Below are 16,947 nucleotides of genomic sequence, written 5' to 3'. Positions count from 1 at the left end.
TGAAATAAAAGGGATATGACTTGATTCCTGCCTGCAACCAAAGCACTTAAAAAGGAGTCTCTCGGGCTTCCCTGGTGGCGCAGTGGTTGAGAGTCCGCCTGCCGATGCAGGGGATGCGGGTTCGTGCCCCGGTCCGGGAAGATCCCACATGCCGCGGAGCGGCTGGACCCGTGAGCCATGGCCGCTGAGCCTGCGCGTCCGGAGCCTGTGCTCCGCAGCGGGAGAGGCCACAGCAGTGAGAGGCCTGCATACCGCAGCAAAAAAAAAAAAAAGGAGTCTCTCAGGTTGTTGGCATCTCCAGCTGGAGAACTTGTACTCAGATGCCTTTGTTAATCAGTTGGCACCCTTCTTGCAATAAACAGGAAGCCAAAATATAAATACTTTAAACAGTGATCAAAACTTTGTATTCTATCATGTCCTTTGGCGTATGGCTATGAAATTCCTTATAAGCAAGCATTGTACTTGTCTAGAACAGAAGCTAAAGTATCTAAGAAAGGAAGGACCCTCTTTATAACCATGGATTTTTCAGAGCCAAGTAAGGGTTCTTTAATTGCTGGCTCCATATGTGAAGCTAAGGATAGAGAGGACCTCGTTTTTAGTTGTTAGCCCGAAGGCTGGAGTGGGGACTGCTCTGCTGTGGTTCCAAGAATGAGAGAGACACTCTGCACCTGGAAATGAATGGTTACAGGTGGGTTCTCCCTCCCCAGAGGAGAAAGGGGATGATAAGGGGGAGTCAGTCTAGCCCACGCCCTCTGACCGGGACCCTTGGACAGCTCCCTGTGCTCAGATGGACCTTCTCTTCTGCCTCTGCACTTGGCACTTCTCATAAGCGTGTCTTTCTCCCCTGCAACCGGAGCCATAGGACTTAGAAAGCCACCAGCTCCAGGGGGAGCCCCTGGTCTGGGAGAAGATGATAAGGGTGATCATGTTCTTGAAATGACTGATTTGGGGAGGTAGAAGTGACGGTGGTGATCTGCAGCTCCAACACCCCCCCCACACTTTCTACCTGAGACCCTGAAGCCAGAGCAGCTAGGGATGCCGCATGTGGTCACACACCATTAGCCAGCAGCCTAGACCAGAGCCCGTGTCCCCCTGCTTCCTGTCTAGTGTTTTTGTTCCCACCTACGACTTTGCTATTTGACGAGCTTCAGGCTGTAGAAGGATATTGATAGTAGAAGGTGATTTTTTGTGGCTGTGTGGAGACAGCCCACCAAGAGCATAAAAATAAATGTTGACCAAATATGATAATAGTGATGATTCCTACTACCTGTTGAGTACTTCAGATTATACCTTGCTTTACATGCACGGATTTTTAATCCTTGTAACACCCTTTGGGGCAGATACTTTGAACACCTCCACGTCATTGTTCAAAGACACAGAGCTAAAGGTACAGCCAGGGTGATAGCGTTGAAATAGGTCTTTTGTATCCTTTTTGTATCCGTTTGTATCCTTTGTGCTGTAGAACTCTCTTTCCATGGAGAAAATTGATATTTGATGGTGAGGCTAATTACTCACATGCCAGGTGGGCCCTACAACAGGAAGATCTAAACGGAGAAAGGAATGCCGTGGTGTGACTTCGGAAGTGGCCTTGTTGCTCTGGGATTTGGGGCTGGGGAGGCTGGATCCTGCTCGAGAAAGTGTACTCCACCTGCCTGGAGCACTTACCATCCGGCAAGCACTGTTCTAGGCTTGTTACTTACTCTAACTCAGTTGATCTTCACAACACGCCTGTGTGGTAGGTTCTATTCATATCCCCATTTTATAGACACAGGAACTGAGGTACAGAGCCACATTTGGGCTCAAGGTGACCGCCTAGGAAGTGGTAGAACCAGGATTCAGATCCAGAAAGCCTGGTTCCAGACTGAATCAGCCCCGAGGCTGCCTTTCTGGATGTGCTCATTGGCTGGAAGGGTGGGGCAGTGGGTTTGGTAGCGACCTTGAGAGGGTGACTGTTGAGCACCTTCCTCCTGTGCGTGAGCCAGAGAGGCCTTCCCCCGAACATTGTCCTGCCCACGTTTTCTGCCGGCACCCAGAATGATCAGCCACCCCGCTCATGGGGGATTGGCACGTGGGATGTGGAGAAAGGGCCTTTCTCTGCCACATGTGGGTGTCTTCTCCCGAGGCCCGTGGTCATCAGAGCCGTGGGAAATATTTGCTGTAATGAAGTCTGTTAGCTGCAACCACCTCAGAGAAATATGTGTCAGCACTCCAGGGTGCTCCTTTTTCTTACCTAACCAAAACACAGTCTTATTTTTCCCCTCCCCTGATTGCCTGGGGCTCCCTTGCCAAGCACCTTTCTGTTTCTGAGCCACGCGGGTTCAAAGGGAGGTGCCCACGGCGGCACCTGGAGTCCAGGGCACTGGACACGTGCGTAAACTGGGACAGGTCCCTCTTGGCCCACCTCGCTTAGCAGCCCTTACAGGTGAGAAGGTGGGGAACAGGTGGTTGGGATGTCTCAGGGAAGTGAACCTAAAGCTGTTTGTATTCCCAGCCTTTCCAGCACTTTCGTGTTTATTTTTAAGTGGCCTGGTCTTCCGATCTGTACTCTCTTCTTCTGAGTTCATCTCTGTTTACGAGGCTGCGCTGTTGTTAGAAGCTGTAACAATAAGTCCCTGTTCCCAGAAAGAGTCTCGGATCCTATGAACAAGGACAAGAGTTCAAACTTCCACAATGGGGTTTTCTGTGACCGGCTTGAACTTTGAGTCTGTACTGACTTCATCTGAGCTGCAGTGAGAAAAGCTCACTGGGCCGCCTCCTCCCACCTGGCACATTCCTGAGTCCTTAGGCCAGTTCAGTAATGCAGGCCGAGGCCTTGCCTGCCTTTAAGGATGGTCCCGAAGCTGCTGGCAGCTCCGTGTTGAACTTGCTTTTCCTCGAAGAGTGTGCATCCCTTTGGGAACTACACTTAAGCTCACCTGTTTTCAAAACACAGTTTGAATCCTAAATGTCTGGGGAATTCCTCTAGTTAATAAATGAAGGAAGTTTAAACCTGTCTGTGGTTTTGCATTTGGCATTCTCATTAGGGAAAGTTGAAAAACGCTGGGTGGCTTGATATCTGGCTGTGAGATCACTGAGACGGATAGTGTTTAATGAACTGGGCACGGATGCAGCATACAAATCTGTCCTGCTGACTTTTTAGATGTTAAAAACATCTAACATTACAAATGTGTGTGAGTGTGTGTCTGTATGTGTGTGTGCATTCTCATCACACAGTATTTCATGGGTCTTAAATATTTGAGAGAAGTAAGGCACTAAAGAGGGGAAATTTTTGATGCATGAATGAAGAGCCATGTTTGTGAATATCCACATGGGCATTTTGTTCTTTATTGCCTGTGTGTTCAATACATAAAGCCTTAGGCAGTTTCCAGATCCTTCTCTGAGCTCACTGGCTTTCAGGAAGTGTGTACTGTGGACACAAGACAGGGCAGTTCAGATGTTAAGTCTGCAAGTTGTAAGTTTGGTTGTGAAAGACCAGCATCGGTGTGAGTGAAATAATAAAAACAGCGAGTTTGGACATTTTCAGTGATGCTTTTAGAAATATGAACCAGCCTACAATAAACTTTGGCCCTTTAAATCATTCAGAAACTTTCTAAAATACCACTACTGCTTAGCAATGTTGGTTAGAAACAGAAGTGACCTCAGTGAGAATATAGAAGGTGTTGTGGTTTTTTTTTTTTAAGTGAGCAATGGCTAGCATTGTCTTGGTGCCTGGGTAAATCCCGAATTAGGTCTTGGTTTTTAAGGATGAGGGTTATCTTACATCATTAGGCCCGTTTCATTGATAATATCCTTTAGTAGGTTATTAGAAATGCTTCACTCTGCTGAGACCTTTGCAGGTAAATCCGATGGCAGTGCACGCCTTGTGGTGTTTGTTTTGATGGGATTCTGGGTGAAGGTTGCTGCTGTTGTGAGCTGCTCCTGCCCTGTGCCCTCCAGGAAGTTCCTGGCTTGGGGTTTGGGCTGGCACCCCTCTCTGTGAGTCATGCAGCCGGCCTGTCCTCTGGGCCACGCTGGGATGAGGTTTCCGCTGCGCTCATGCTCACACCCGTCACCTCCTTAACGGCTGCTTGGAACCTTGGCACTAAGGCCCAACTTGAACATTAACCACTCCGTTTCTTCTGTCAGTAGCACTAATTGGGTCAGGTTTTCAGGGCCAGTGGAGATACAAGGAAAGAAAAACGCTTTTGCCATTCTTTAACTACCTGTGACTATTTCCAGATTAACATTTTTGTCTACTACTAATTTTTGAGTTTATAAGATGATACCACATATACGTGTGTGTGTGTGTGTGTGTGTGTGTGTGTGTCTGTGCCTGTGTCTATATATACAGACTTGGCTCAAAAGGAGGCAATACCTAACTTAAAACAACTGTACTTTTAAAGTGGCAGGCGTTCTCACGTGCTGATGAACGTTTTCTTCACGGAAGCCACCAGTTTTCACCCTAACGCTATGTTCTTCTCCTTCATCTCTGAAATGACTGTATTCCTGGAGGGAATATTTGGATTCTCATGGTGGAGATGACCGGAAACCAGTTAAAAGTGTGGTCACAGCCATTTGTCTGCCTGTGACTTGCTTCTTCCACCTCATGCCCCATGAGCTCAGCTTTTCACTCTCTCCGCGTTTACTGCCCTGCATCCTGGGCTGTCATTACTTCTTGTTTGCAGCCAGAGGCCCAGGGCTTCAGTCATCCCCACTGCCCTCCTCCACGGTCTCTTGCCCCCTTGGTTTGTGGATACCCTCGCTCCAGCCCTGTGGGCTCCATTCCTTGGAAAGACCTGGCCTGATGCCCATTGGAGACAGGCCCCTGGGCAGCCCCGCACCTGCGTCCTGGTCTGACAGCTGGTACCAGCTGGTCCTGGACGTGTCTGCTGCGCTGCTGGTCCGGCTGAGCCTCCCTCCAGGCAGAGCTGAGGGCTCTCTTCTTGTGTTCGTTGGAAGCACACTTCCTAGTTGCCATCGTAGCTGGCAGCTGCATAGGTAGCTGGAGCCATCCCAGGATGGAAGGAATAGAAGGAAAGCCGAGGCAGCTCCGAGTGAGTCAGGACTCTTTGGAAAGAGGCTCGGAGAAGTGCCTGATGTGGGAAGCTATTCTCCAGCTGTCGCTCTCAGAGTCACTGCTGATGTCCTCATTTACTCAATTGGGACTTTTTCTTCTTTCTTAGCCCTTCCATTCATTAACCTTAAAATAAGTATATTAAGAAAGTAAACTTTTATTTTATTTTATTTTATTTTTGCGGTACGCGGGCCTCTCACTGCTGTGGCCTCTCCCGACACGGAGCACAGGCTCCGGATGCGCAGGCTCAGCGGCCATGGCTCACGGGCGCAGCCACTCCGCAGCATGTGGGATCCTCCCGGACCGGGCCACGAACCCGTGTCCCCTACATCGGCAGGCGGACTCTCAACCACTGTGCCACCAGGGAAGCCCCAGAAAGTAAACTTTTTATCGAAGCAGTTTACCTCAGTGAGTTGTACAGTGAATATTTCTGAGATAGTTGCCGAGCTTTCACGTGTCTCACTAGATGAATTTTATTGTTGTTAAATTTCAAACAGTTCTTCGCCGTGTCTGTCATAGGGGATGGTGGAGTTGAATGTATCCTGACGCCAAAGACAGGATGCACAGGCACTGGCTCTGCCAGGAGCTCAGCCCTCAGAGGAGGTTGGGTCGTGCCGTGACCCTAAAATCTCAGCATTGGCAGCAACAGAGGTTTGGTTTTTTCACCCACACTGCACGTCCGTCAAGGGCCGGCTGTGCCTCTGCTTCGTGTTGTCAGGGACCCAGGCGGATGGAGAGATCTCTGTCTGGGATTTTTCTGATTTCATGGGAGTGGGAAGAGAGCTGGACAACAAAGCACCAGCTCCTAAGCTCTTCTGCCCAGAAGTGGCATGTGTCACTTCTGCCCATGTGGGATTGGCTGAACAAGTCCCGTGGTCAGGCCTGATGTCCATGGGGTGGAAAAATATCATCTTCCTCGAAGAAGAGACAGAATATTTGAAAGTATAATACAGTCTTTCACAAGAGCTTTCCCAGAAGCTTCCAGTCAGGAAGGGACTCTTGTTCTGGTTGATTCTTGAGTTTACTTGGTGTTTTATGGGTTTGTGTGAGAGGCTCAGAAGTAGCACGTGGTATAATCCTCTCCATTGCTTGTGTTTGGGCCTTCTTAAGCTGCTGGAGGGGAACCTGGCTGATGGCCTTGTATCTTGCGAACAAGCAACAATTCCTTCTGCCTCTGTGCAGAAGGGACGAGAAAGCCTGCAGCTGCTGTAAGAATGAACATCCGTGCTCCCCAGTGCTGGGGCACGCTGCCCAGCTGTCCACTTAGATGAGACAGAAGTCCATCCCCTAAGGGTTATTTATTCTCAGAGTTGGGTCACTTAAACAGAGGGCATTTGCAGTCCCCCTCTATGACACCAGGGAGCTTATGAAGCCGGAGGTATCTTGATTTTTATGTGTAAGGTCTTATAAGTTTTTCGTTTTCCACCCTGTGTTACTTTTGTCCATTAAAACTCTCTGCTTTCTTATTGATCCTGAAAATACTACTGAGGCTCACGTAACGCCTTATATTTTGCCAGAATTCATTATGAGTATGAAAAATACCTTCTGTTTAAAATTATGTAAAACAGTAACATTAAAAGGCATCTCTTGAAGCTCAAGTTGTAATTCCGCTTTAGCAAACCCGAAACCTTTGACACCCCACACAGTGCGTACAGGGCATAGGCCTGTGGGCCCTGGCTAGCAGTATCTGTGCTGAGTCACACCTTGGTACCCACCATGGAAGTCGGTTCTTCAGTCTCTCCTGTTGGACAGAAAGAGAAAGACACATAAAGGAAGACTTGCCTCCTGCAGATTTTTAGATGATGACATTTGTAGAAAGAAAAGAAGTTATAAAATGTGTAAGTGGGGGACTTCCCTGGTGGTCCCAGCGGTTAAGAATCCACCTTCCAATGCAAGGGACGTGGGTTCGATCCCTGGTTGGGGAAATAAGATTCCACTTGCTGCGGGGCAACTACGTCCGCGCCCCGAAACTACTGAGCCCGCGCGCTCTGGAGCCCACGCACCACAACTAGAGAGAAGCCCACAAGCCGCGACTAGAGAAGCCCGCGTGCCGCAGCAAAGGATCCCACATGTCACAATGAAGATCCCACATGACGCAGATGAGACCCGACACAGCCAAATAAATAAATCAATAATGTGTAAGTGGGCTTGAAAAATCTTAAAGAATGGATCATTTAGAAAATAGGACCAGACAGGTGGACTTGTTGTCCCTGGTTGCTGATGCCTCAGGACAGAGTATAAAAATGATCCCTCTAGAAATGTGTGCTCAGAAAGCAAATTGATTGGATACAGTGGAGTTGGAGTGGGCATCGAGGAAGACACATGTGACCGGCCAGGACTGGTGAATTAAAAAACAAACTTGACAATGAGCGGCTCCTCAGCGAGTGATCAGACCCAGAAAAAAGAGGCTTGCTGAGGTGTTCTGGAGAGTGGAACCTTCACTTCTCTGGAGGGGCCACCAGGCAGCTGAAACCACCTCTGGGTTCAGTGGGAGAGAGAAGCATCTTGCAGAGGGGAGCCAAGCTGGGGTCAGGTGATAACTGGAATGCCTGAAATTACTTAGGTCTACTTGGTAAGTTCCTTGAGATTCCCTGACATTTGCAGTGGCCAAGGCCACCTGAGCACGTACTGAGTGGCCAGCTCAACTCTGGAGAAGGAGAATTCGGGAGAAATAAAGGCCATGTGGCCAAACTTGCAGTTTCGAGAAGCCCCGTTTTGCCATTCGTAGAGTAGAGATGACTGAAAGCAAGAGCTGATTTTCGTTTGTGGTCCAGAAAAACTGCCAGGACCCCCGGAGAGGCAGGGTCGAGGTTCTGTCAACTCTGGCAAGTTGGATTCCACGTCCTGTCAGCCTGACATCTTGGACATACAGATTAGCTTGGACCTTAGAAGAATTTTGCAGAAAAACGGCTGCAAGTTTACTTAATTTAGTGAATACTATGCATGTCCATCCAGATGATAGAACATGACTTGCTCATTAGAGCAGACCTTTCTAAAGTGGGGGGGATTTTCGAGCTCTGTTTTAAGTTGCACCTACAAATGTGAAGACTGCAGGAAGGCCCCAGAGCGGGGCTGTCACCCTCCACAGCCCGACTTGCTCTGTTGCGGGAGGGCCAGTGTTAGCAGCACCCTTGGCCTCTGCTCGCTGCATACAAGTAGCACCCCTCCCCACTCCAAGCTGTGACAACCGAAAATGTCTCCAGACATTGCCAGGTGTCCCCTGCAAGGCGGGAGGGACGCAGTCGCCCCCGGTTGAGAAGCACAGCTTGAGGGTTTGCCCGTAGAGTCAGAGGTGGGATGGAGCGGAGGGGTTTGTCTGTGAGGAAAGGATACTGGCAATGAGCAGGAGGTGTTGAGCACATTGAGGCTGTAGCCTGAAGAACAGTGTAATTATTAGTGTACTTGGACCCTCCTTTTAAATGGAGTCAAGGTGTCTGCATTTCCATAGTCAGTGTAGTTCAGGGAGGGACCAGGACAAATGAGAGTTTGCAGAACTTCCTTTGGTAGCTGATTTTTTTTTTTTTTTTTTTTTTGCGGTATGCGGGCCTCTCACGTTGTGGCCTCTCCCGTTGCGGAGCACAGGCTCCAGACGCGCAGGCTTAGCGGCCATGGCTCACAGGCCCAGCCGCTCCGCAGCATGTGGGATCTTCCCGGACTGGGGCACGAACCCGTGTCCCCTGCATCGGCAGGCGGACTCTCAACCACTGCGCCACCAGGGAAGCCCGGTAGCTGATTTTTTTTACAAAGATCGTGTAAGGTGCTGAGCTGCTCACGCCAGTAATGTCTCTTCAGCTCTGACACCAATTGTGCTCCGAAGAGGAGGTCCCGATGGACTGGGGGCCCCGCACGCCGTCCTCTGAGGATTCCCAGATAACACGTGAGCGGAGGCGTGAGGGGGCGGCTGGTCTCCCTGCAGAGTCGCCCGTGCCTGTGACTTGCGTGGCTCTGCGAGCTGTGCCAGGGACAGCTGGTCTGGCTGTGTCCTGATGCGCTGGGCCACCCACCGCCTGTTGGCCTTCTCTTTGGCCTCAGCGTCCGCTGCCCACGCCCCCTCCCTGCCCCAGCCCCAGGGAACGGCTCTGTGCAAGCGGACTGCACCCGTGTGAGACCTCCTCCCAGCGGACGGACGGACTCTCAGAATCCAGTGTGTAGAGAAGCTCCCGGGGGCTTGTTAAAAACGCAGTTTCTGGCAGCACCCCCAGAAGGTTTGGTTCAGTGTGTGGGAACCAGGAACTTAGGCTTTTGGAAACAGGTGGCCCACATCCCCCTCTAGGAGCTGGGGGCGTCCAGGGACCGCACTCTTAGAAGTAGCACTCTAGGGGGTCTTTCCAGCTTCTGGAAGGCAAAAGCACATAAATTCTACTTTCCTAATCCTCTTATCCTTCCGGAGACGCTGGGCTGGAGGCCATGGTGGTGAGCCTTTGTGGGACTTGTGCATCTGAGGGAGGTGGTAATAATGAACACGGATATGGGCCAAGAAACTACCCGTGGTGTGGGAGCAAAGTGCAGTCTGCTCCGAAGCGTATCGCTTGTTTGGGCCACATGGGTCAGTGTAGTAAATTTATTATTAATCACAAGAGTTCCTATTTTTTTAGTACTTACTGAACCACAAAGACTATGTAAAGTAAAATCCCTTTGGTGAAGGATTTCTTTAGCTTCCAGGGTGGCCTCTCTCAAGACAGGGTGTCTTCACTGTGACATCAGAACGACCACCACCAAGTGCCCCCCGCCCCCCACCCCACCCCCCGGGCCCTGCCTAGAGCAGACTTCTGTTCACTGCCTCACCAACATTTGGATTTTTTTTTTAGGGCCAGAGAGGACCAGACAGACTGTTCTGTCTGTTTTTGTCTCTGTCTTTCTATATACACACACATACACTTATGCATATGTATGTATGTGTAAAGTTACTGATTCTGAGGTGTAGCCTCAATAATATTCCTCCCAAGTGTGATGCAGTAGGAATTACACAGCACCACTTACAAAGGATTCTCACCAAAAATGTTTAAGCTGAATCTAAACTAGCCTTTAAATTTAACCTCCAGTTTCTCTACAGCAGAGGATAGAGAACAAGTTTCAATGGCAACATGAGGAACTCGACAAATTGTGGGGTATCCTGTAAGACAACTAGCCTGGTATCTTCAAAAAAGGCAATGTCAGAGGAAAAAATGCAGGCAGTACAGGGGTAGGTTAGGGACGGAAGGACTATTTTTGACTAAAAGAGACTAAAGACATAACGAAATGCAATGCATGAGCCTTGGCTGAGTCATGGTTTTAAAAAAACAGCTATAAAAATGGAGGCAGGGTAGGGAAATTTGAGTGTGGACCCAGCTTTGGGATATAAGGGAATTATTGTCAGTTTTCTTGGGTGTGTTAATTTTACTGTGGTCACGAAGGAGAATGTCCTCATTTTTAGGAGGTGTATGCAAAAGTATTTAGGGGTGAACTGTCAAGACATCTGTGACTCATTTTCAGATGGTTCAGAGAAAAGATGTCAGTATACGAGTGTGAGTGTGAGTGTGTGCTGCGGATCTGGAGGACAGATACGGCAACGTGTTAACCAGTGTTCCGTATGTGGTGTTCATTGTCCGTTCTCTTCACCTGATATCTAGGCTTGCAGATTTTCTTAAGGAAGTTGAAAAACAGAACCAAGGTGAGTAAGGTGGTGGCGGTCTTCAAAACGTGGTTTGCAGGGTCTCCTTCTCGGGCTTTGCTGTTGCTGTTGCTGTGATGGTGGAGAGTGTGGGCGTTTGACGCAGCTGTGATTGAAGTGCGCTCGGTCTGCCCCACCTTTGGAGAAGCTGTGACCTTTGTTCCCAGGCTTCTGTACTGTAATCTCCTAGGCAACTGATGCTGGGCGGTTCTGCCTCACATGCACTCTCTTCCCTTTGCACTGACGGCACGAAGCTGCCAAGGAAGGGACCCCTTTCAGAGGTGTCAGCTCTGCTCACATCTCCCCCTTCTTTTAAATATTAGGGCTCTTTGGAGAGCTATGTATGATGACTCCCATGGACCAACCATTTGTCACTCCTCCTGGCTTTGTATTCTGACTGTGGTATATTACCCTAGGTTTCTGCAGGAGTCTCGTTTGTTTTGGTTTTTTTCCTTATTTCTTGCTAAGAGGCTTTCCTCTGTGGACCTTCGTGACAATCATAGCATCTTTTTCTGAAAGTCAGAGGGCTGTCCACATTATCCATCAGGGATGTGGTAGTAAAGCCAGGTGTCCTGGAGGGGATATGTGTTCAGTGGTCCACGGACAGAAGATGTTTACATGGAATGTCAACAAGGGTCTGGTCTTACTACAGGATCTTTGGAGGAGTGGGAATCACAGCGAACAGCAGGGTGGTGCTAAGGAGCTCTGTGCTGAATCCCTGGGTTAACAAAATCTGTGACAGGGATCTGTCTTCCCATGATGTGGATGTTATCTCAGTACGTGACTTTCCCTGCACATCTGATAGACCAAACTGGGGCATTTTACCAGAGTACAGAGCACTGTAGAAGCCCCTTGCTGCACTTCCGGATTTTCCCCTGTCCCACCGACCCGAGGGCTTTTCTTGGATCCTGAGGAAAGCCAGTTTTTGTCAGTCAGCCTTGCATGTTGTGGCTGTTCCTCTAATAGTAGTAATTAGCCGATTTGCTGGCAAGTCCAAAACATCTTATCTCCCTGTTGCAAACAGAAAAATGAAGGCGTCCTTCCAGCCACTCTGGTGTGGATGTGAGAATCTGGTATAGTGGAGGGGGGGAATTGTTTTAGTACAGATGGACAGGGGACTCTACTTTCTGAATTTAAGCACAGGGGTCCCTAAATAATCCTGCCTCAAATTTGGCATGAACCATTTTGCTAATAAGCCTGAATGTGCCATCTTCCCTTCTCCTGAAGTTTCACATCCTTTCTCTTTAGAAGTTGCAACCTAATTGCATCCCTGACTCTGAGGTGAGCTTGCTGACCAGAACGGTATACACTTCGCATATTCATTAAGATCCAAGTCACCTGAGAGGTTGTAGCAGAGTCTGAGGTTCTGCAAGAGGACAGCTCTGTAGAGGTTTTCTATTCATATGGAAAAATTGCCATTAAACAGTAGAGGGGCAGCAGGGATTAAGAGCAACTGGGCCCATCAGTAAACTGGCTTTCTAATCAAATGGGAAGATCTTGTAGAGCCTCATTCTCTCCTAACAAACAGACTCTCCACCTGTAGATTGAAAGTGTTTGTAAGCCTGGTGGGTGCGCCCAGCTTGCATGGGGTGGGGCGTCCTCCCGGGAGTCATCCTAGCTTGTTTCCTTGTTCTCATTTAGAATGATCACTTTCATTATACACAGTCTCCTCCAAAGCTGTTTTGTATTGGTAACGTTTTACTCAAAAGGCATTTCTCTTTGGAAATATTGGGGGGTGGGGGAGGTGAGAATGAGTGAGTGGGAGTAGGTTATACTTCTGGCCTAATGCTAATTTATTTTCCCCAGCTGAGCTTGTCAGCTGTGTTAGGCAGTAGGGAAACAGGAAGTAAGACCAGGACCTCACCCTCAAAGCCCACCAGGGAAGCTTTAGACATGAGTGACCTCATCCATCTCTAAATAGCCTCTGCCTAATCTTTTAACGGCCAAGTTTCTGTTATCCACGGTGCACTTCCGTTGGTTAAACAGTTGTCTGACCAGTGTCACCCATGTTAGGGGAAAAGCTTCTGAGGCAATGGAGTTGATATTTACTAAGCACCTACTATGCCAGGCACTGTGCGAGGTGGTTTCACAGCATGTTGCTTATTTCTCACAACAGTATTGTGAGGCAGGGTACCCTTTCTTTCTTCATGTGTCCATGAGGAAGCTGAAAGCTAAGGTTCTGACAAGTTAGATGTCAGTCAATATGGCCAGTCTGTGGTGGAGCTAGATTTGGAGCCCAGACTGGATGAACACCAAAACCCTTGCATGCAGCATGCACACCACCTCTCCCTTCCCCAGCGCCACACACACACACACACACACACACACACACACACACACACAACCATGACAGTTAAGTTCCTCTGTTCCTAGCTTTGCGCTAGCTAATTTTGCAAAATAGCATCTTGTATAAGTGCAGTGATGTGAGGATTGTTAAATACACTGTGTTTTATAAAGTAAGTAATCACCTCTAACTAGGATGTTAGCCAGCATGGTGGAGAAGCTTTGACGCCCACTCCCTCCCTTCTTTCCCCACTTCCCTCCCTCTTCTGTAACTCCCCGCCCAACCATTGCCCACATGCCATGAGGCTCTTTGTAGTTCTTGGGGAGTTGACATGATCTCAGTTAATAAGATCACTCAGAACAGAGCCATGTGCCCAGATGTCAGATGTGAGCTGTGCGATTCTTCCTGACCTTGGTGGGCTGGGGGCGGGGGGGAGGCGGGCAGTAAATGGGGCTGTGAGGAGCCCTGCGGCCCATTTCAGGGTTCAGGCCTCCCTGAAGGGGGTTTAAGCTGTTAGAGAGAGCCCTCTGGTAATGAAGCCGTTTGTCCTTGGGAACAGCATGAGTCCTTGTGAGATGAGAAACAATGCGCATGTTGAGTTTCAGACCTGGGGTGAATCGAAGCTCAGACAGAGAGGCACATGTGATGAATTGGGACAGTTCAAGGGACGCATTCTTCACAGGCAAGTCTCTGTTGTCAACAAGTCCCCTCAGTGGTAATGATACTTAGTCAATGGTCATTAATGCCTCTGTTTTGAATAATTTCCCCAAGTGAGTAAGTCATCAGTTCTTGGAGCTTTATTTTTCTTCTTTGCATTTTAACTTGTGTAGTTCATTTTGTCTAAAAGTCACCCTGTGAGAAATGGATGAAAAATAAGTTTGGGTGGCAAAGTTTTATTATTTGTCATGGCGTTGTTTTCCTTTTTAAATTCTCATTTACCTCTGAAGCAAATACTCCCTCCTTTGTCTCTGCTAGTAATTTGATTCCCAGGAAATAAAGTTGGGTGTTACTACTCTCTACTGTTAAGCAAAAGGTTTTGAGGCAAGTTTTTCTAACTTAGCTCATCTAACACCAAAACAGCAGGCAAAGAGTCCTGTAAACTTTAAAAAAAAACGCAGGCAGTCCGTTGATATAGTTCACTGGCAGACACATCTTGATCTGTCTGGATCCCTGTGCTCTTGGACTTTTTCTAATAAGATATAATAGAGCAGGAGCCACGTCCCAAGAGCATGCAGCTGGGGCAGGAACCCCATGCAAAGCGTGCCCCCGGGTGGGTGCAGGGGCTGGCATGGGCCCCTCTGTCGTGCTGCCGAGAGATAAGGGTAACCACAGACGCCTCTGAGAGCGCAGTGAGGGAGACCTTGAAACAAAAACACCGGCCGACATCGCCGAGGACGGCGGCGTGTTGGCGGGGGCGCAGGATTCGCCGGGGCAAGGTTCTGTGGGTACGAGGGGCGCCGCCGGGCAGGGCTGCGCAGGGCGTGGGGCAGCTGTGCCGCGGGCGCGCACCGGGGTCTGAGCACCGTCCGAAGTGCGGGCGGCCGGGCGGGCAGGCGTCGGGGGCGGGGCCGGCGCCGCTAACCGCTCTCCTCCCTCCTCTCCCCCAGTAGGTGAGGCTTGCGGCCGCGCGGAGCTGAGACATGGCAGCATGACAGCCCCGGAAAGCGCTGCCCCACGACGCCGCCGGGACGAGGGAGCCCCCGAGCAGCGGCCACTGCCGGCCCGGAGCGCCTGAGCCTCCTTCCCGCGCCTTCCCCACCGCCCGCCGGGCTCGCCTGTCCAGTTCACCCCGTGGCCTCCCGACTCCTGACGTCTCGAACATCAATATGTGTCATGTCATTGTCACCTGTCGCTCGATGCTCTGGACCCTCCTGAGTATTGTGGTGGCGTTTGCCGAGCTCATTGCCTTCATGAGCGCAGACTGGCTGATTGGAAAAGCCAAGCCCCGCGGCAGCGCCGAGCCCGGCGAGCAGGGCGGAGGCTCCCTGGAGCCCCACCACCCCACGCTGGGCATCTACGCCCGCTGCATCCGGAACCCCGGCGTGCAGCACTTCCAGCGGGAGACGCTGTGCGGGCCCTACGCCGAGACCTTCGGAGAGATCGCCAGCGGCTTCTGGCAGGCCACCGCTATTTTCTTAGCCGTGGGCATCTTCATTCTCTGCATGGTGGCCCTGGTATCCGTCTTCACCATGTGTGTGCAGAGCATCATGAAGAAAAGTATTTTCAACGTCTGCGGGCTGCTGCAAGGAATCGCAGGTAGGCGTGCGTGGAGGCGAGGGGGCCTGAGAGCCATGTGTGTGCTCGTGCGTGTGTGCAGCACCCTCACTGCTCATTCATTTGCTGCCACACTTGAGGAGGACGGTCTTCTGTCCAGTTCCAGGCAGTAGGCGCGCGCTGCCCTCATCGCTCCCTTTCCCTGTGTCACTCCCCTGAAGTGAAGGAAGTGTCTGTTCTCTGCTCTCACCTGCTCCTCTTCCTTGCTTATTTCCTCGGGTTCTAAGTTGCTGGGTTTTGTTTGAGTAACTACTCCTACTTTTTGCTTTTCCCATTAAATTACCAGCGTGCTTTCCACGTCGTGCGTCCAGGGAAGAACTGCGGTGTGTGAGGCCCCCCTGCAGCGGGCCCTGTGTGCTAGGATGAGCGTGAGCGTGGGGCATTCATTCACAGGCAGTGAGCCTGGTGCTGCCACCCACTCTCGGCCCCATCCCCGGCCCCAGGATGATTTCAGCTTTGTTAGGCGAAGAAGCTGGCTGGAAGGGAATTAGTATCAGCTGCTCTGTGTTTAATAATGTTCTGGTTTAAATTGTCGGTCTCCTGGAGACAATTGTCAGAATGTTCTGTGCGCTCAGATCAGAAATTACAAACTAACTCTTCCACTTTCTGGGAGTTTCTCACTAATGAGCTTGTTAGAAATCAGTGGAAAGAAAAGTATGAGCACTTTACAGGGATCCCAGAGGGGAGGCCGTGAGCTCCAAGAAAACTTCCATGGCCGCCTGCATTTTCATAGGCTATCCCATGTGGAGTTGAAAAGTGGATCTGGAACCAAGAGGGTATCAGTCTGTCCACGCTCAAGGGACTTGTTCTGAGCAGCAGAAACACACACACACACACACACACCAGAGTTTGACACACACACACACCAGAGTTTGACACACACACACACACACACACACACACACACACACGCACACACCAGAGTTTGAAGACCTCCTCAGGAAGCAGAGGAATAGACTTCTCAGGAAAAAAATTCACTTCTTTTTTTTTTTGCGGTACGCGGGCCTCCCACCGCTGTGGCCTCTCCTGCCGCGGAGTACAGGCTCCGGACGCGTAGGCTCAGCGGCCATGACTCACGGGCCCAGCCGCTCCGCGGCACGTGGGATCTTCCCAGACCGGGGCACGAACCCGCGTCCCCTGCATCAACAGGCGGACTCCCAACCACCGCGCCACCAGGGAAGCCCAAATATTCACTTTTTAGACAACCACAACCAAGGTGTTTATTAATCTAAACTCTAACAGGAGAAACAGCAATCCACTTACAACCCTCATTGAAGGGAACATCCTGTAGCTGGGTTCATGGGGCTGCTGACAATGGAGATAAGCACTGAGACTGGCATCCAGGCCTGTAAAGAAGCAGACCTCGAATGAATTAGCTCTTGCCTGCCTTATAGCAAACTCTTGAGCTCAGCAGGGCTGGCTTCCAAACAAACAGGTCAAACAGCAGTTTTTTTTCCCAAACAGCTGATAAGATGATGTTTTCTGTTTCTCAAACCTTAGGGGGCCCCATGTGTGTATGTGGGGGAGAGGGTAATGGGCCCAGGGAAATGACAGAGGACCTGCTTCACAGTCATGCTCTGTTTCAATGGGGGATATACTCGTGACAGATCTCAGGACCCCTCATCTCTTTATCTGCCAGGATCAGCCGTACCATGAGACACCCAGGCACTCATAGGCACTCACGGA

General features: G+C 50.1%; 1 protein-coding gene across 3 annotated transcripts in view; it reads left to right on the top strand.

The window, feature by feature from the left end:
- The window catches only part of LHFPL2 (LHFPL tetraspan subfamily member 2), a 182,470-nt gene that overhangs the window by 142,514 nt on the left and 23,009 nt on the right, over positions 1-16,947 (top strand). For 2 of the 3 annotated variants that reach the window (XM_029216964.1, XM_029216966.1), the window contains one exon: positions 14,595-15,243. In XM_029216964.1, coding sequence (XP_029072797.1) covers positions 14,814-15,243 — 430 coding nt within the window. In that variant the 5' untranslated portion in view covers positions 14,595-14,813. The remainder of the gene's footprint in view (positions 1-14,594; positions 15,244-16,947) is intronic. The other variant, XM_029216965.1, reaches the window with a different exon arrangement.

The sequence above is a fragment of the Monodon monoceros genome, unplaced genomic scaffold, assembly GCF_005190385.1.
Source record: "Monodon monoceros isolate NGI ecotype Baffin Bay Population unplaced genomic scaffold, NGI_Narwhal_1 Super_Scaffold_12, whole genome shotgun sequence".
Lineage (NCBI taxonomy): Eukaryota > Metazoa > Chordata > Mammalia > Artiodactyla > Monodontidae > Monodon > Monodon monoceros.
The sequence above is the reverse complement of the archived record's forward strand: the minus strand, read 5'-3'. Positions and strand labels throughout refer to the sequence as shown.